Source organism: Callithrix jacchus, chromosome 10, assembly GCF_049354715.1.
Source record: "Callithrix jacchus isolate 240 chromosome 10, calJac240_pri, whole genome shotgun sequence".
Lineage (NCBI taxonomy): Eukaryota > Metazoa > Chordata > Mammalia > Primates > Cebidae > Callithrix > Callithrix jacchus.
This window is the reverse complement of record NC_133511.1, coordinates 75,007,340-75,027,036: the sequence shown is the minus strand read 5'-3', so window position 1 is coordinate 75,027,036 and position 19,697 is coordinate 75,007,340. Positions and strand designations below refer to the sequence as shown.

General features: G+C 44.9%; 1 protein-coding gene across 3 annotated transcripts in view; it reads left to right on the top strand.

Annotated features, from left to right (window-relative positions):
- DENND5A (DENN domain containing 5A) overlaps positions 1-7,987 on the top strand; it is a 123,655-nt gene extending 115,668 nt beyond the window's left edge. For 2 of the 3 annotated variants that reach the window (XM_017977895.4, XM_002755025.6), the window contains 8 exons: positions 64-185; positions 1,412-1,557; positions 2,112-2,230; positions 2,933-3,114; positions 3,727-3,809; positions 4,365-4,488; positions 5,100-5,268; positions 6,961-7,987. In XM_017977895.4, the coding sequence (XP_017833384.3) occupies positions 64-185; positions 1,412-1,557; positions 2,112-2,230; positions 2,933-3,114; positions 3,727-3,809; positions 4,365-4,488; positions 5,100-5,268; positions 6,961-7,144 (1,129 nt within the window). In that variant the 3' untranslated portion in view covers positions 7,145-7,987. The remainder of the gene's footprint in view (positions 1-63; positions 186-1,411; positions 1,558-2,111; positions 2,231-2,932; positions 3,115-3,726; positions 3,810-4,364; positions 4,489-5,099; positions 5,269-6,960) is intronic. The other variant, XM_017977897.4, reaches the window with a different exon arrangement.
- Positions 7,988-19,697: the final 11,710 nt, after the last annotated feature.

The window sequence follows — 19,697 nt, the reverse complement described above, 5'->3', positions numbered from 1 at the left end:
AAAATTCTAGTTTTTTTCCCTTTCTTTTGTTCGGAGACTGACATGTTGCCTCCTCTTCAACAGAAAGCTATATAAGCGCTATGCCTTCCTGCGCTGTGATGACGAGAAGGAGCAGTTCCTCTATCACCTCCTGTCTTTCAATGCCGTCGATTACTTTTGCTTCACCAATGTCTTCACAACTATCCGTGAGTAGCCCTGTGCTCCCAGCTGGCCTTCTTAAGGCAGTCTTTATGAACCTCCCTGAGACTCACTCATTATCCCCTTTTTAAAGAAAGAAGATTATCCTTTGTACTTTCTATTTGTCTTTTCTTCTGTGGGGAGGAAGGTGCGCTTGCCCTTCTTGGAAGCTGTGTTTTCTCTGAAGTTTCTCATTCTTGTTCTGAACTGGAGAGCTCAATCTTTTTTGCCATTGTGTTGTCAGCATTGTCCTAGGCACTGCTCTGGGAGCCTAAGGTAATGAAGGTGGAGTGGAGTTGGGTGAGCTGATGTAGTTTACCTCCCTCCCTGCATACCTAGAAATAATCTCCTTTTTGTTTTGGCCTGAGAGAGTCACTTGGCATCATAGAATGTTTCAGACCAGGCTGAAGGGAAAAAGAGCTCTTTCCTGAGGTAGCAGAAAGAACTCCAAATATCAGTGGGAGATTTGAGTCTGGTCCCAGCTCTGGCTAACTCATGATGTGTCTGTGAGCAGAGTCTATCCTGCTGTGAGTCCCAGTCTATTAACAGAATGGGAAAGAGGGTTCAATATGGTCTAATTCCCTTTGAGCCTCTTCTTTCCCTGATGCCAGGATTCTCTACTGGGTGGGGGATAGTCTCCGAGCTTGCCACATGGCTAGCTACATAACTAGTTCTTCCGCCAGTTACTCAGCAGTGTGGACTCTTGTTTCTGTCTGATGGTACATCTTCCCTTTTAGAGACTAGGGCTATGGGCTTAATAGAAATAGTACTAGACTGGAATTTAGAAGACCCAAGGCAAACTGTCTCCTTCCCTATGCCTTGGAAAAAGGATTGCAATACCTTATCTCCAAAGATTGTTATGATTATTATTAGGGTTCATGAAATGATAGATTGAAGAGTGCTCTGAAAAGCAGTTCAGTACAATGTTAAGAGTTGGTGATATTATTTAACGAACAGATTCGCTTAGCTCTGAGCCTATAGATAGGCTTGAATCTTTGATCTTTGGTTGGTAAGCCTGAGAGGAGTGAAATTAAGCAGGGGCCTTGGGGTAGTTGGCTAATATTCAACATCAGCCAGGGACCAGGTCCTGGGGCCCTGCTGTTCCAGGGCTCTGCTGGGGCTGAAATAGCAGGGGCCACACTTGTGCCAGCTTGCCTGGAGCAGGTCAGAGTCCCATCTGGTATGGGAAGGATTTCTGATCCCCCTTAATACTTTTGTGGCTTCCCCTAAACAGTGATCCCGTACCACATTCTGATCGTACCAAGCAAGAAGCTGGGGGGCTCCATGTTCACTGCCAACCCGTGGATCTGTATATCAGGAGAATTGGGTGAGACACAGATCCTGCAGATCCCCAGGAATGTGCTAGAGATGACCTTCGAGGTATGTGTTATTTGGGGCCACAGCTCTGTGGGGATCTGAGTTTGGAACAGTTCCTTTGGGGAGTTTTCTACAGGGTTTTCCAGAGGCCTTGCTATGTACAGTATAATGCATCAGCAGAGCTGACCTTCCTGAGATGATCTGAAGCTGGAACCAAGGACTGACCCTGAGGAGGAGGACCCTACCCTGTCTAAACAGTGTCTGTCTCAAAGGCATTTACTTGTCTGGACTTGCTCGTCTTTCCATGCATAGTATGTCGAGAAGTCCCCAAGAGTTCTTTTAGCTGCTTAGTCCACCTGTTCCCAGAGACCTCAGAACCCACTTCCAGAACCTCTTGCTGCCAGGCCCTATTCTTCTTCTAGGTAGCAGCATTTTCTTTCTCAGCCTTGGGCCACCCCATGAGATAGTGCTGTGCCACGGTTCTGGTGATATGTAGAGCCATAACCTACCCCTGCAGTTGCTCAGGTTGCAGGCAGCCAGTCAGATCTGTGCCTCTGAGGACTGCTGTTCTTTACTCTGATTTTCCTGAACTACCTCATCTTCTCATTCTCTAACAGTGCCAGAACTTGGGGAAGCTTACGACTGTCCAGATTGGCCATGATAACTCTGGGCTGTATGCCAAATGGCTGGTGGAGTTTGTGATGGTCAGGAATGAGATCACAGGACATACCTACAAGTAAGTGTTCCCTCAGATAGGCTGTAAGGTAGAGGGGCAAGATGTGTTTATAGGAGCTCTTTGATGCTTGGTTATGTGGAATTCCCAAGGAGACCCTTTAGGTTGTCATAGCCTGAGGCAACTTCCTGTTTAGCTCTACCTTATTACACTTGAAGGTAAGCAGAAGGAGGGTCTCTTTTTCTTTTTTTTTTTTTGAGACAGAGTCTTGCTCTGTCACCCAGGCTGGAGTGCAGTGGCACAATCTTAGCTCACTGTAGCCTCCGCCTCCTGGTCTGAGGCGATTCTCCTGCCCCAGCTCCCCAGGTAGCTGGGATTATAGGCACACACCACCATGCCCAGCTAATTTTGTATCTTTAGTAGAGACGGGTTTCACCATGTTGACCAGGCTGGTCTTGAACTCCTGACCTTAGGTGATCCGCCTGCCTCAGCCTCCCAAAGTTCTGGGATTACAGGCATGAGCCACCAGGCCCAACCAGAAGGAGGGTTTCTGAGTGAAGGTATGTGGAATTGCTCTGCCCAGATCCCAGTCCACCTATGCCACTCAGGTGGCTCCTCTTATGACAGATGGTGGGACCAGCAGAGCCTTGAAGGAGTCTCTATCCTGATTTCAGAGACTATCTCTAGGGATTGGCTTTGTTGATGGCTCTTGCTGAGCAGCAGGGAGGATCTGGCTGCTCTGATAAGCCATTGTCTGACCTTCAGGTTCCCATGTGGCCGGTGGTTGGGGAAGGGCATGGATGATGGAAGCCTAGAGCGGATCCTGGTTGGGGAGCTGCTCACATCCCAGCCTGAGGTGGATGAGAGGCCATGCCGGACCCCGCCGCTGCAGCAGTCCCCCAGTGTTATCCGGAGGCTTGTTACCATCTCACCCAACAACAAGCCCAGTAAGTGGGAGGAGGAGGGGTTGGGCCCTTGTGCCACACATCTGGGGAATGGGTGGATCTCTGTGAGCCCTGTTATGGGAAACCGGATCCCAGACTTTGTGGCTGTCTCAGGAAACACTTCTGCTGACAAAGTCACCTCAGGCATATGGCACCCTCCTATGATGAATCACTGAGAGCATTTGGCACTCTCCTTAGAGGCCTGGCAGGAGAGGAGAGAATTCATGCTGCCAAGCCTGGGTGCTGTATATATTCATGCATGATCCATTAAAGGACAAGGGTCTACTTTCTGGCCTTCTCCTTCCTGATTCCTGGGCTTCATAGCCAAGGCATGGCTGTCTTTTGGTTGCCCAAAATTCCAAGGTAAAATGGAAAATAAACTTTACCAGCATTTCTTAGAGATAGAACTGTAAGGTATTAGCTTTTGTGTTTTTCCCCTAAGATTTTGGGAAGAGCTAGCTCAGCAAAGCTGGGTGGGCAAGAGCCTCTGCTTCCTAGGGTCCAGCTTCCCTGCCTATCCCATGGGCCCTCCCTGTGTCCTCAATCTCCTGCTCAGGCAGGTAAGCACTGTTAGCCTCTGAGATTGGTTAGGGATGTCTGCTTGATTTTTATCAGAGCTGAACACTGGACAGATCCAGGAGTCTATCGGGGAGGCAGTCAATGGCATTGTGAAGCACTTCCATAAGCCTGAGAAAGAGGTGAGCCTTCTTGCCCTTCAATCCAGGGCCTTACATTGAGTAAGAGAGAATAATCTTGTTTTTCCAGTTATCCTGTTATGCTCTTCCAGGCCCATGTGCTGTGGACAGCCCAGAGTCTTAGAGAGTGTGTGCTTCAGCTAGTTTGAGATGGAGCAGACTCCTTCCTCTGGGGACCTTTGCCTCAGGTTGCCCTGTTTTCCCTCTATACTGATGACCCAGTAGAGTCCTTGGGCCCCCAGTGAACAGTGCGTATTCCTGTCCTCTTCTGGATTTGCCTGTGTCTCCTTGAATAGTGGCCACAATGGCTTTGTCCTCCAGTGGGGAATTTACTTGTGTGTGACCCAGATCCATCATCTCTTCTTTCATCCATTTATTCAACAGCTCTTCACTGGGAGCTGCTCTGAGCCAGGCAGTGTGCCAGGTGTTAGGGGAACAGACAAGGTCCTGGCCTGTCTTTTGCAGCCCTCCCAGCTGTGGGCCATGGGTTTAGGGATGCAATGGTAGGAGGGCAGCTTGGCTGAGACAAGCCTGGCACCCTCCCGTTTCCTTATATAGCGAGGCAGTCTGACACTGTTGCTTTGTGGAGAATGTGGCCTTGTCTCGGCCCTGGAACAGGCTTTCCAGCATGGATTTAAATCACCCCGGCTCTTCAAAAACGTCTTCATTTGGGATTTCCTGGGTGAGTTGGGCTGGAGTATGAGGGTGGGAAAAGCATGCAGGGATAAAGGGGACTCACAACATAGCATGAGTGCTGACCACTCTGAGAGGCAGAACCCAAATTAGGTGACTCTCAGATCTCATTCGTTTGCTCCAGTTCTTCTTGAAGTGGGGAATGACAAGAGCTCTTCTCCCCACTTGGTAAACGCTTATCTCTTGAGAACTGGACAGAAAAGATTCTTCCAGACATCTTTTATTTAGTAAGGATTTAGTTCTGAGTCCTTACACGTTCTCCTTAAAGATCCCAAAGTCCAGTTGAGTGTCTTGGAGCCCAAACCCTATGTTGGACCCATTTGGAGAATTTTCATGCAAGAAATCATCCTCAGAATTTTTTATGTCTTCAGACTAGGGAAAAGAACATCTTTATATCAAGGGCCACATAAATTAAATTTTAAATACAAGGATAGGGAAAATATGGATCATTTTGAAACATGACCAGTGGCATCAGAACACTTGTGCTATTCTCATTAAGTTACCTGTGTGGACTTGGAGAGGCCCATGACAAGTGACCTGCAGGACCATCAGTTTGGTGTTGAGAGCCTTTTCACTGGCAAGCTTTTCTACTCTTCACAGAAAAAGCACAAACCTATTATGAGACATTAGAGCAGAATGAAGTAGTTCCTGAGGAAAACTGGCATACAAGGGCCCGGAACTTCTGCCGATTTGTCACTGCAATCAACAATACTCCCCGGAACATTGGCAAGGACGGCAAGTTTCAGATGCTGGTGTGCTTGGGCGCCAGGTACTGCAGACTCAGGGCCCAGAGTGCACAGCAGCCAGCCTTGGTGGTGGTGCAGAAGGCCTGATGTGGTGCAGGGGTGAGGAATGGCTAATGACCAGGTGCCCGTAGGCAGATGAGGCCTTAGAAGGCTTCTTAAAGCCCTTAATTTTCTTTATGTGTCATGTATGGTCACATGCTGCATAACAACATTTGTCAGTGATGGACTGCTTATGGGATGATGGTCCTATAAGATTATATTACTCTGTTTTTACTGTACCTTTTATAGATTGAGATATGTTTAGATACCCAAATACTTACCATTGTGTTTCACTTGCCTGCATTATTCAGTACAGTAACATGCTGTACCGATTTGTAGTGTAGGAGCAACAGGCTAGATGTATAGTAGGCTCTACCATGTAGGTTTGTGTGAGAACCCTATGAAGTTTGCAGTGACAAAACTGACTAATGGCACATTTCTCAGACTGTATCCCTGTCATTAAGCAACATATGACTTATGTGTGTGGTGATCTGTTGGGATAGGGATGACAGCGTATATGTAACCAGCAGGGAGGGGCCCCATTTTGAAAGGAAAGATCAATGTCATACCACTGGGGAAGTTAGAAGCAGAGTGTATTTAGTCATTCCTTCATTAAACACTTGAATGGCCTTATGGAAGTTGGTAGGAAGAGAGCTGAATAAAGCATGGTCCCTTACCATTTAGAAGCTTACTTGTATTAATTAAATATAGTACATGGAAGAAGGTTTTTGTAGGTCCACAAAAGGAGTGCACATTAATACAATATGCTGAAAAGGTAGAGGAGAAAGGTCAGAGAAGACTTCAGGGAGGAGTTGGTATTTGAAGTGATCCTTTAATGAAAGGAAATAACAGAACATGGCAAAGGCAGTAATAAATAGGAAACACAGTTGAAAGGAGGATAGGGCCTCTGAGCGGGGACAGAGAAAAATTCCTTTCATATTAGTACAAAATTGTTTCATCAAGGGACTGAAGTAATATTAATCTGGTATTATGGATGGTATGCATTAGAGAGGACAAGATTGTTAGGGGCTATTCCTGTAGGTCAGGTGAGAGAGCATAAAGGTCAAGTAAACTTAAGGCAGAAGTTTATTCAGGATGCATAAAGGGAGGGAATTGGCATAGTGGTTAAAAACAGATTCCAGAACCACATTGACTAGGTTCAGATCTCAAGTTATCTGTTTATTAGCCATGTGATCTTGGACAAGCTATGTAACTTCCATCTACCCCACTTTCTTCATCTATAAAGTGGGGATAATAATAGTACCTACCTCATATCATAGGGTTATCATGAAGATTAAATCTCTTATGTCAGTGCCAGCACATGCTGAGTGCTGTGTGAGGTTAGTGCTTATTATTATTCCTGGTGGTTGTAGCTGTGGGAGGAGAGAAGCTCTGGGAGACATTGGTGATAGGGCTGTCTAGGCAGGGCAATGGAGGCAGGGGAGGAGGAACAGGCCTGTGGGCTGGTGACAGGACGATTTGGGCTAGGTTTGTTTGGCGTCCTGAAGCTGAAAGACCTTTTTGTCAGTCCCTGTTAGGGAAAGGGGGCTTTGGGAAGCTGTCAGTGTCTCCAGCTTCAGACTTAGTTCATGGTTTCCCCCTGGGCCTTGCACTAACTGTCTCTCTTCCTTTTCCCTTGCCCCTCTGACCCACCTGGACTGCTCCTGCTCTGCCAGAGATCACCTTCTACACCACTGGATTGCCCTGCTGGCTGACTGCCCCATCACTGCACACATGTATGAGGATGTGGCACTGATCAAAGACCATACACTTGTCAATTCCTTGATCCGCGTGCTGCAGACATTGCAGGAGTTTAACATCACGCTGGAGACATCCCTTGTCAAGGGCATCGACATCTGACCTCCCAGCATCAGCCAGCAGCAGGACTGAGAAGGACTCTCATCCTGTAGCTCTGACCCTTCTTTTCAAAGGGACTTAAGAGAATTGTGCAGGAGGAGACAAAATGTACACTCACTGTAAAAAGAAACTAGAGGATTTTTGGAATAAATAATCTATTTTAGAGTTTATTTGCTGATTTGCTTTTTACACACTTTCATGTGAAAGAGTGATAGGAAGAGGGAGCGAGGCTGGTGCCGCTTATTTTGAAGCTGGTGCCCTCCCTCGCCATGGCCACATGCTGGAAGCCTGAGGCCTCCCTGGACTGAGCCTGCGGCACTGTGTGCAGGACAGTTATGTTTTCATGCCCCGTTGCATTAATGAGGCCCTTCCACATCATTTTTAAACTAATGTTTTCTATATTAACATTATTATGGATATTTGGCTTTCATAGGCCACACACAGGTGTGCTGAGCGGGAAGTCCCATGCTCCAATCAAAGGCATTTTTAGTAGTGCCTCTAAGCAAGCACTGATGAGTCAGTCTCACATCTTTTTTTTTTGTCAGTATTATTTGGGAAGGAGACATGCTGGATGTGTCATTGTGCCAAATATCACATTTCCTGTTGGCACACAGTTTCACAGAAGTAAACATAAGCATGTTTTAACAGGTTTTTCTTTCCCTTTTTAAAATGTTTTATTTATTTAACCCTTCATTGTGTGTTTTTAAGTATTTTCTTTTTTCTTTTTTTAAGGAAAGGAAAAGCTTGTCACAATCTAACTGGCTATGTTATTATTATTAAATTTATGTTTTGCAACTTAGAAACCAGCTACAGTATGGCCCACTTAATAAAACACCTGAAACAAAACTGCATGGATCATTGATTTTTATGGAGGTTTGTGAGCAGTGGGCGGCTGCAAGTGCAGTTGAGTCCATCTGCAAGGATGGGCTTGTGGCATCACCTCTCTCCACCAGCAGGCTTGGGATTGTGGTCTGCTCAGGATGCCCCTGAGGGTCTGGGGTCTTCTGGGCCCTTCTGCCTGCAGTGCCAGGAGCTTTCCTAGCTGTAAACTCAAGTGGGTGATTGACAAAGATGGAGACAAGCTTCTTTCCTCAGTTCACAAAGGGGGAGACTGAGACACAGGAGGGAAAAGACCTGGCCAGAGTTTCAAAGGTTGTCACTTGACTGTGACAGGATGCGCCCTTTCTTGAGAGGGTAAGGGAGACCAGTTCTGGGGAAGCTCTTTTTTGAAATAAAGGTTTGCTTTCCTGTGGATGGCAGGTGGAAGACCCTTATGAGAGGTCTGGCTTCCTTCATTTTTATTCTTCAGACTGCTCTGCAGAAGCAGGAAGCTCCAGTAGAAGTGTAATGTGATCAAGTCAAGCACCTCAAACCAATCAGCGCCCTCTTTTTGCTCCCCTGGTTTGCATACACCCATGTTCCCTTTGCCTGGAATGCCTCCCCTTAACCCACTTCCTGTTCATTGTTGATTTACTTTAGCAGTCACCTGCTGTGAAGTGTCCCATCTCCCTAGGCAGTTAATCATTCCATCCTTGTGCTCCTTCAGTTTCTTAGATGCTGGCATCTCCTCTCTGGATTGTTATTGCCTGCTTTTGCATCAGGCTCACCCCCTGCACTGTGAGCTCCCAGAGGGCAGAGGGGATCTCTTGTCTGTCTCCATCCCCTGGGCCTGGCAGCTGGTGAAGGCTTCTGAAGAGATGAGGAAAGGACCTGGAGAGCTGCAGTGTAGCATTTTGCCTGCAGAGGGGGTGAGAAGCTGCAATGCAGCCATTTGCCTGGAGGCCTCAGAGCCTTAGTTCTTCTGGAGATGGCAGAGGAAAGGGGAGGGAAGTTAGGCAGTACCTCTGGAGCAGCAAGTGGGATTCTTGGCTGGCCAAGAAGGGCGGTATGGAACGCAGCGGTATGTGTATATATTGTGGGCCTAGGCCTGAGCTTACCTTAAGCCAGGTGTCTGTACAACTATTTCTTTGCTCTAACAGCTGATCCTATTGTGAATATCTCACTCTCTACTGTGTTTTGTTTTGTAATCTTCTGCAAATGCTTTTTGGAATGATACGTGATATAAGGTAACAGACCCCTTGAGACAATTTCATTCCTCTCCAGCGGCCCTGGGTAAATCAAGTGTGTTTGGCCCATTCAGCTAGCAACCCTGCCTGCCTCACCTTCTGCTCCTGCTCTACTTCAGTGCTTCCCAGACTCTGAGATTTCAGGGACTGGTAAATAAACAAGCAAGCAAATGAACTCAATGAATTATTATAAAGCGAGCACCCTTGTAATCACCACTTAGGTCAAGAATAGAACTTTGCCAGGCCCCCCAGGATCCTTCATGTTCCCCCTTCACCATCACAGCCCCAGCGCCTCCCTCTTTCCATCTTCTTGACTTTTGTAAGTAATCATTTCATTGAGTTTCTTTATTGTTTTGTCACTGGAATGTGCATCCCCACATGCTATAGTCTTACTGTCCTTTTAAAAAAACTTAATACATCTTTTAAGTCTCTTTTGATCTAAAGGGTCCCCTCAACCCCTTTCCTTTTGTTACAATTTGTTGAAGATTTTAAGCCATTTGATCTGTAGTTTTACACAGCCTGGATTTTTGCTAATTTCATGCCTACAGTACAGTTCAATGTACTCGTTTATCCTCTGCATTTCCTGCAGATCAGCAGCTAAATCTAGACAATTTGCCTCAGGTTGGTCCCTTTGATAAGACTCTAGGTGGTGGTGTGCTCATTTAGCAAGAGGCATATAACGTCAGGTTTTCACTTGTGTTATGTTAGCAGCCACTGATGCTCAATGCCTACATCCAGCAAGTAATTTACTGGGGACTGCAACATGGGGATATTCTAATCTGTCATTTTGTCTTCATTTAATAGATGGAATAATTTTATAAGGAGACATTGTCTCTCATGTAAGGTTTGATTTCCCAGTAGAGTTTGTGTGGGAAAGGCAGGTAAGTGCTTAATTCTTCTACTTACCCAACTTTTAAGATAATGAACTGGTTCTTTGTTATCCTCAGAAGGCGATTATTTTTTAAACAATATTATGAACTCATGGGTTTAAATGTATTTGATAGGCTTCGTCCTATTGTACTTGTTATCTTTATTGTCCTACCTTTGGCCATTGGGAGCCTGTTTAAGTTGGCGCCTGAGTTATTTTGACACAACTCTGGTTTTTTAATTTATTTATTTTTTAATTTTTATTTATTTATTTATTTAGGTTGTTTTTGATTATCTGCTTTGTTTTCTGGTATTGTAAGATGTTCTAGGCTCACTGTATCCATTTTCTGTCCTAGACTTGGAATCAGCCATTTCTCCAAAAAGCCTTGGTTTCCTTAAGTGAGAAATGGTATTGCAAGACCATAATTGGGCACTAGAAATTCTCATTGTTACTGGCAAATCATTGGTTGTAGGCCTATTCAATAGACAGAGCTTTGATTATATTTAAATATAACATTTTTATACATTTAATATAGACATCTAGAAATAAAGATGTATAGTAAATATGTATATTTAAAGATAGTGAAGATCCAGGAATTATATCTGTTAAATGCACATATAGATATGTATATATACATGAATGTGTATACACACATGCATCTGTGGTGTCCCATGATTTAACAGTGTAATTTCTGATTCAAATTCAGGATTATAGGGTGCCTTAGTCTGTTTAATGCTACTACAAAGGAATACCTGAGGCTGGGTAATTTATAAAGAAAAGACGTTTAGCTGGCTGATGGTTCTGCAGGCTTTCCAGGAAGCATGATGCCGGTATCTGCATCTAGTGAGGGCCTCAAGCTGCTTCCACAAATGGTGGAAGTCGAAGGGGAGTCAGTGTGTGCAGAATCAAATGGCAAGAGGGTGGTAAGGGAGAGAGGAAGAAGGCTGGGCATGGTGGCTCACTCCTGTAATTCCAGCACTTTGGGAGGATGAGGCTGGTGGATCACTTGAGGTCAGGACTTCAAAAACAGCCTAGCCAACGTGGTGAAACCCCGTCTCTACTAAAAATACAAAAACCAGGCTGGTGCGGTGGCTCATGCCTGTAATTCCAGTACTTTGGGAAGTTGAGGCAGGCACATCATGAGGTCAAAAGATCGAAACCATCCTGGTCAACATGGTGAAACTGTGTCTCTACTAAAAGGAGCTGGGTGTAATAGTTCCAGCTACTCATGAGTCTGAGGCAGGAGAATCACTTGAACCTGGGAGGCGGAGGTTGCAGTGAGCCGAGATGGCACCATTGCACTCCAGCCTGGTGACAGAGTAAGACTCTGTCTCAAAAAAAAAAAAAAAAAAAAAAAAATTAGCCAGGTGTGGTGGTAGGCACCTGTAATTCCAGCTCCTCAGGAGACTGAGGCAGGAGAATCACTTGAACCCAGGAGGCGGAGGCTTCTTCAGTGGCCTGAGATCATGCCATTGCACTCCAGCATGGGGTACAAGAAGAAAATTCCATGTCAAAAAAAAAAAAAAAGAGGAAGGAGATGCTAGGCTCTTTTTAACAACCAGCTGTCACAAGAACTCACAGAGCAAGAATACATTACCATGAGTACAAGAATGACGCCAGGACATTCATGAGTGGTGTCCTCGCCTGCCCACCCATGACCCAAACAACTCCTATTAGGGCCCACATTTCACCATGAGATTTGGAGGATCAAACCAAACTATAGCATAGGGTTTTTTTGTTTGTTTGTTTGTTTGCTTTTTGGAAACAGGATCTCACTCTGTTGCCCAGGCTGAAGCACAGTGGCACAATTATGGCTCACTGCAGCCTTGACTTCTAGGCTCAAGTGATCCTCCTGCCTCAGCCTCCTGAGTAGCTGGGACTACAGGTGTGCCCCACCACACCCAACTAATCTTTAAATTTTTTTTAGAGACAGGGTCTCACTACATTGCCCAGGCTGGTCTTGAACTCCTAGGCTCAAGCAATCCTCCTGCCTGGGTTTCCAAAGTGTTGGAATTACAGACATGAGCCACCATACTTAGCTTAACTTACGTATTGCATCTGTATCTCTTTTTTCCATAATGAGAACCCGAGGTTTGAAGGACAGAGAAATTGGTATTAGAAGATCCCCTAATTAACCATTTGCTTTATCCCACATTATAAACACAGCAGTCTTGGAATAATAATACTAACACTTCTACTACCAATTATGATCATGGAAAACAGTTAACCTTTTTTTGGTATGTTGTTCCCATCCTTCTCCCTCAAGCCCCACCCACACTTTTGGGTTTTTTTTGTTTTTTTTGAGACAGGGTCTCACTCTGTCACCCAGGCTGGAATGCAGTGGCATGATCATGGCTCACTGCAACCTCGATTTCCCACGCTCAAGCAATCCTCCCACCTCAGCCTGAGTAGCTGAGACTGTCGGTGCACACAGCCATGCACAGCTAATTTTTGTATTTTTTGTAGAGACAGGGTTTTGCCATGTTGCCCAGGCTGGTCTTGAACTCTTGGGCTCAAGCTGTCTGCCTGCCTTGGCCTCCCAAAGTGCTGGGACTACAGGCTTGAGCCACTGCACCCAGCCAAGCCCCTATGTTTTAATAATTGTATTCTATCTTTGAGAGATCATATTATTTCTGTAAACTTGGGTTTTTTGAGAAGCAGATTCCAAGACAGAGGAAACACCTGTGAGGGCTAAAGAGCAAGGGAGCAAGAGTAGGCAGGGAGAGGCTTCAGATCCAGAGGACAGGCTGACTCCTGGGAGAGGACAGGGAGGACTGGGAAGGAAGAGTCTTAGACTATAGACCACCTCTGAAAAGAATCTCAGTCAAGTTGATGGGAAGTCCCTGAGCAAAAAGCTGCTCGCGAGAAGAGTCCACTTCGGGCAGGACTGGGCACACCAGTAACCCTGTTGTGCTCAGTTGTTGTCTAGGAGCAGAACCTAGAGGAAGTGTGGCTTCTGCATTCAGAGGGGAAGCAGCTGGAGGCTGCCATTAATGATGACTCCTCTGGGCACTCTGTCAGGTTTTCTTGAAAGAGATTTGAGTAATGCAGCTCCACAATCAGCAGTCTGCCCCTTGCACTGCACAGATCCTCTTTTCCACATCACACCCATGTTTCTTTCCATGGTTTCCTAAGAGGGAGCTCTGGGGAACAAATTACAATTTCCATTGACAGAGTTGTCCTGGGGCTGTGATTGGTACTTACCTTCTCCCTTCTGCACTATCTGTTCTAAGTTCCCATCACTTTCAACTATCACTTCAGTGAGTCTTGGCTTGCTTAGTGATATAACCCCAAACTTCATTACTGAGAGGTCCAAGCCCTTTGTCACCCATACTCTTCTTGACTGGGGTTGCTGCACATGTTCACTTACAGTTACAATTGGACAAGGGAGTACCAAGAGATACCCAAATGGACCACTTGAGCTTCACATTATTTTACCCCCTACCCGATGTATAAATACAGTGCTACCACCTTGTGCTCTTCAAGCACAGTCATCTCTGCCACTATGGTGACTCTTTTCTTGTCTACTGGTTCTTAGATACAAGGAGTCCAAAGTACCCTGGTGGCAGCCAGAGTTCTGTGGTTCAGTGTGACCTAATGGGTGTAGTTCTGTCCTTAGCAAGAATATACCTCCTTTGGGGATTAGTGTTTCCAACCCTACAGAATCTAGAGTTTCAGGGACAGGAGGCACAACATTCTCCAGTGAGTCCTTGGACGTGATGGTAAGTGTGGCCACTCTTGCTTCTACCTCTAGGTTCCCATGCATTCTTCCTGGTGGGGACATAGCAGGACGCTGTAATTTAGCTGTGATTATAACTCTGATTTAATGCATATGCTGGGTCCTGAAGGATGGCATCCAGTCCTTGCAGATTATTGCCTCCAGGCAAGTGCTCTAGCTGTGCCTTCAAATAGGCCATTCTGGTGCTCTTTGAGGTTGGTAGCTTCTGGATGGTGCAGTGTATATATATATATATATATATATATATATATATATATATATATATAACCAGTAGATCCTATTGTCACAGGCTCACTTGCTCACCTCCGTTGTGAAGTGGGTCCCTGGTTGGATGCTATGCTGGGTGGAATAACATACCTGTGGATCAGTTACTGTGTAAGCTTCTGAGGATACTGGTGCTGGCTAAGGTTCTGTGGGCAGAAAAGCAAGCTGAATCCCAGAATAGGTCTCTATCCTTGTGAGGATAAACTGCTGGCCTTTCCAGGATGGAAGGGGTCTCATGCAATCGACTTGCCACCAGGTGGCTGGCTAGTCTCCTTGAGGAATGATATTATAGCTGGGACTCAGCATGGATCTCTGCTGCTGGCTGACTGGAATCTCCAAGGCAGCAATAGCTAGATCGGCTTTGGTATGTGGTAGTCCGTGCTGTTGGGCCCATATGTTGTAGCCTTCATCTCTGCCACTGTGACCAGTTCCATTCATGAGACTGTAGTGCCAGTTCCAGGATGGCCAGTGATGAAGTGGCTGAGTCATTTAATCTACTCAGTTGTTAGTTCTCTTTTGTGGTGGATGCTTTCTGGTGGGTGTTAATGTGTGATACAGAATCTTCACATTTTAGGCCTATTACTAAATGTCCACCCACATGCTTCCTTGTTCTCAATCTTCCAGACTTTTTTTTTTTTGAGATGGAGTTTCGCTCTTGTTGCCCAGGCTGGAGTGCAGTGGCGCAATCTCGGCTCACTGTAACCTCCACCTCCTGGGTTCAAGCGATTCTTGTGCCTCAGCCTCCTGGGTAGCTGGGATTACAGGCATGAGCCACCACACCTGGCTAATTTTGTATTTTTAGTAGAGACGGGGTTTCTTCATGTTGGTCAGGTTGGTCTCGAACTCCCCACCTCAGGTGATCCTCCCTCCTCGGCCTCCCAAGTACCGGTGTGAACCACTGCGCCTAGCGCTTCCAGATTTTTTTCTTCCAGCCTCTTTCTAAGCAGCTAGATGATTGGTCACTGCCCAGAAACATGTCTCCTGTGTAGAGTTCTTCCACAAGCAGCTGCAGCACTTGCGGTTCTGCTTACTGGGGAGATTTTCCCTTGCTTCTGTCTTTCAAGAAAACCCCTGACTATGGCTGTCACACCGCTACTGTTCATTTTTGGCTTCTACCCACATGCTAGCTTAGTTGACCCATAAGTAAACCAAGCTTGGTTGCCATTTCTATCTTGCAGTGAAGTACTGCAGACCCTACCTGACTATGACTTGGCTGACTTAACTGAACCCAGTCCGTCATGGGCAGGTCTAGACGTATTGTCACTTGATGGTCAAGCATTGCATCTAAATCAGAGCCCAGTCACAGGCCAGGAGCTGTTCCTCAAAAGGGGTATAATTCTCTGCTGTAGCTGCCATGCTCCAGAAACCCAGGGGCCTGCTTTGTGATTATTTCACTGGGGCTTTCAAAGAGGTCCGTATTGCATCTTACCTATCACTGAGACTTCCAACACCATAGGGTCTGCTGGTTCGTATGATCCAAAAGATAAGCTATTTGCCTAGCTGCCTGGACATCTTATAGAGCCCTTTCCTGCTTCAGGCTCCATGTAAAGCTGGCAACTTTCTGTACCACCAGAGAAGAATTTCTAGGGGTGGAATTTGGACTCCAGAATCCAAGGAGGCCTACCAGGTGCTGCGCTTCCTTCTTTGTGGTAGGAAAGATGAAAGGGGCATTACTTTGTATTTTACTTTGAAAGGGATATTCTGGCACACCATCACCACTGGATATCTAAAAACTTCACATGTGCTATTTTCTATTCTAATGGAACAAGAGGATCAGAACAGTTGGCATTCGTCTGGAACAGACAAATGATACTCATCTGCAGTTTTCCCCCAGAGTTATGTTAACTTCTTTTGCCTTCAGTCATTGTGCAGAGAGATATGGACAATCTGGAAATCCCACAGAACAGCACATAGATCCATTAAATCAACTGCATCATGGCGACTGGGCAGGATAAACAAGAGGTGGCTAGTGTACTCCAGAAGGCAGTTGATAAACCTTACGAAGACTCAGGGACCTGCTCTGTGGCTGGAGACCAACTGTGCTGGGCCATAGAGACTACCTGGGGAGTTTTATCTTTACCATTAGAGACCTGAGAAGTCATGGAAGGGTTTTCTGGAGGTGGATGATATGTTCAGATTTGCATTTTGAGGAAAGGATGTGAGCATCCCAGTTAATAGCCACAGGAGAAAAGAGCACAGCTTGGACTAGGAGTGGTGGTAGAGCTGGAGGGAAGGGAATGGATTCTAGATTGCTTTAGTGGAAAGACTGGCAGGATCTGGTGATGGATTGGTTCTAGGGTGAGGAAGAAGAGGTATTTAGGATGTTGTATAGGCCTTAGGGATACATGATATATACTTTAGTTCAAGCTAAGATTTGTGGGGTGGGTGTCCATGCTCACAGGCTTACAATCACCTGTGTTTATGTTCTTGAGCTATTTTGAACTTCCTTTTCTCATACTAATTCTGAGGGAGTCGGGACTGGCTGACACACTTAAGAGAAGTCCTGGAACTCAAGTTCCTTCCTGACTTTCTATGACACTAAAAATAAAACCCGCTGTTTTCTCCAGGGAGGAGTAAGACCTAAACACTTCTGCCTTGGCCCTCAGGCTGGGGTTGTGGTGATTCCCACTTCCAAAAGGAGGTTTATATAGGGTCTGACCTTTAACTTAAGCTAAACAGGCTGGATAGTTATAGCAACTTCGGAACTGCAGGATTAATTGTTTGAGTTTCTCAGCCAGAACTCTAGGCTGCTCCTGACCCCAGAGCTGGGCCAAGAGCATCACTGGACCACACTGTGCATTAGTTGCCATCTTGGTTCCTGATCTTCTTGTCCTTGGTAAGCTTTGGCCTTGGGGACAGGTATTACCTTCCCTACCCCTACAGGCTGTCACAGGCCTGTCAAGTCTTTGAATGCTTATGCTCCACTTCCCCAAAATGTTGCTGCTCTCACTGATGTTAAAACTGAGAACCAAAAACAGAAAACTCAGGCCTTCCGATAAATAAACCTTTAGCCAAGAGCGTGTGCAAGTCTTTGTAAAAGCTATTCTTTTTGGCCTTGGACTCCTGCCTCTATGCAGTTTTGGGGTTTGAAGGTCCCTCTGGTGAGAGCTGGAAATGTGTGACCTCAGCCTACTACTGAGACTCAACACTGGTTGTATAATTTGCTAAAATCAACCCTCTAGCATCATTGAGACCATGTAGATTTGTACAGCTTTGTAGCAAAAATCAATCTGAAGGTTGAATTCAAATTGGTGCTTGGTTTTGTTTGCAACAATTTCAGTTTACTGAATTTACAATCCTAGTTGATTCTCTTGGGGACTTCTTTATTTAGAATAATGCTGTTGAACTTCAAAGTAGACATTAATCTGGGACAGTGAGACAGCTAGGTTTTAGTCTTAGAATGTTGTAGGGCCCATACATCCAGATAGTGTACCTTTATCTTCTTCAGTTTTCCTACAAATAAAGTAAGCACCATTGACAAGTAAGCACCAAATTGACAAGTTGATCCTAAAATCCATATGGAAATTCAAGGGACCCAGAATAGCCACAGCAAGCTTGAAAAAGAACAAAGTTGGAAGACTTGTACTTGACTATTTCAAAGCTTACTGCAGTAATCAAGATGGTGCAGTATAGGCATAAGGATAGACATATAGATTAATGGAATAAATTGAGTCCATAAATAAGTCCTCACTTTTCTGGTCAATTAGCTTTTGGCAAGGGTGCCAAGACAATTCAATGGGAGAAATAATAGTCTTTTCAACAAGCGATGCTAGGACAACTGGACTCCCACATGCAAAAGAATAAAGTTGGAACCAGGGCCAGGCACGGTGGCTCACACCTGTAATCCCAGCATTTTGGGAGGCCAAGGTAGGCAGATCACAAGGTCAGGAGTTCAAGACCAGTCTGACCAACATAGTAAACACTCTGTCTACTAAAAATACAAAAATTAGCTGGGCATGGTGTGGGTGCCTATAATCCCAGCTCCTCCGGAGGCTGAAGCAGGGGAATCACTTGAATCTAGGAGGCAGAGGTTGTAGTGAGCCGAGATCGTGCCATTGCACTCCAGCCTGGGCAAAAAGAGTGAAACTACATCTCAAAAAAAAAAAAGAATAAAGTTGGACCCTACTTCACATTACATACAAAAATTAACTTGAAATGGATTGAAGATCTAAATGTAAGAGGCAAAACTATTAAACTCTTAGAAGAAAATATAGGCATACATCTTTATGACCTTAGATTAGGCAATGGTTTCTTAGCTATGACATTCAAAGCATAAGCAACAAGCTGGGCACAGTGGCTCATACTGTAATCCCAGTGCTTTGGGAGGCCAAAGCAGGAGGATTGCTTGAGACCAGGAGTTTAAAACCAGCCTGGGAAATATGGTGGGACCCCATCTCTACAAAAAAATAATAAATTGGGCCAGGCACAGTGGCTCACACCTGTAATCCTGGCATTTTGGGAGGCTGAGGTGGGTGGATCACTTGAGGCCAGGAGTTAGAGCCCAACATTGCCAACATGAAACCCTGTCTCTACTAAAACAAAAGAAAACAACAAAAAACCAAAATCAGACTCCTATAAGTTTATTATTTTATTATTTTTTATTTGTCCATAGGTTATTGGGGTACAGGTGGTGGTTGGTTATGTGAGTAAATTATTTAGCAGTGATTTGTGAGATTTTGGTACACCCATCACCTGAGCAGTATACCTGCACCCTATTTGTAGTCTTTTATCCCTTGTCCCCTTCCCTTCCCCTCGAGTCCCCAAAGTTCATTGTATCATTCCTATGCCTTTGCATTTTCATAGTTTAGTTCCTACATATCAGTGAGAACATACGATATTTGGTTTTCCATTCCTGAGTTATTTCACTTAGAATGATAGTCTTCAGCTTCATCCAGCTCACTGTGAATATCATTAATTCATTTCTTTTTATGGCCAAGTGGTATTCTATCATATATACATACCGCAGATTTTTTTATCCACTTGTTGATTGATGGGCATTTAGGTCGGTTCCACAATTTTACAACTGCAAATTGTGCTGCCATAAACGTGTGTGCAAGTATCTTTTTTGTATAATGACTTCTTTTCTTCTGAGTAGATACCCAGTAGTTAGTTTTTTAAGGAATCTCCACACTGTTTTCTATAGTGGTTGTACTAATTTACATTCCCACCAGTTGTGTAGAAATGTCCCTTGATCACCACATTCATGCCAACATCTACTGTTTTTTGAGTTTTTGATTATGGCCATTCTTGTAGAAGTAAGGTCATTTGACACTGTGGTTTGGATTTGTATTTCCCTGATAATCTGTGATCTTGAGCATTTTTTCACATCTTTCTTGGCCATTTGTATAACTGTCTTTTGAGAATTGTCTATTCATGTCCTTAGCCCACTTTTTGATGGGATTGTTTTTTTCTTGCTGATTTATTTGAGTTCATTTTAGGTTCTGGATATTAGTCCTTTGTCAGATATATAGATTGTGAAGATTTTCTCCCACTCTGTGCGTTTTCTGTTTACTCTGCTGACTGTTCCTTTTGCCATGCAAAAGCTCTTTAGTTTAATTAAGTCCCAGCTGTTTATCTTTGTTTTCATTGCATTTGCTTTTGCGTTCTTGGTCATGAAAT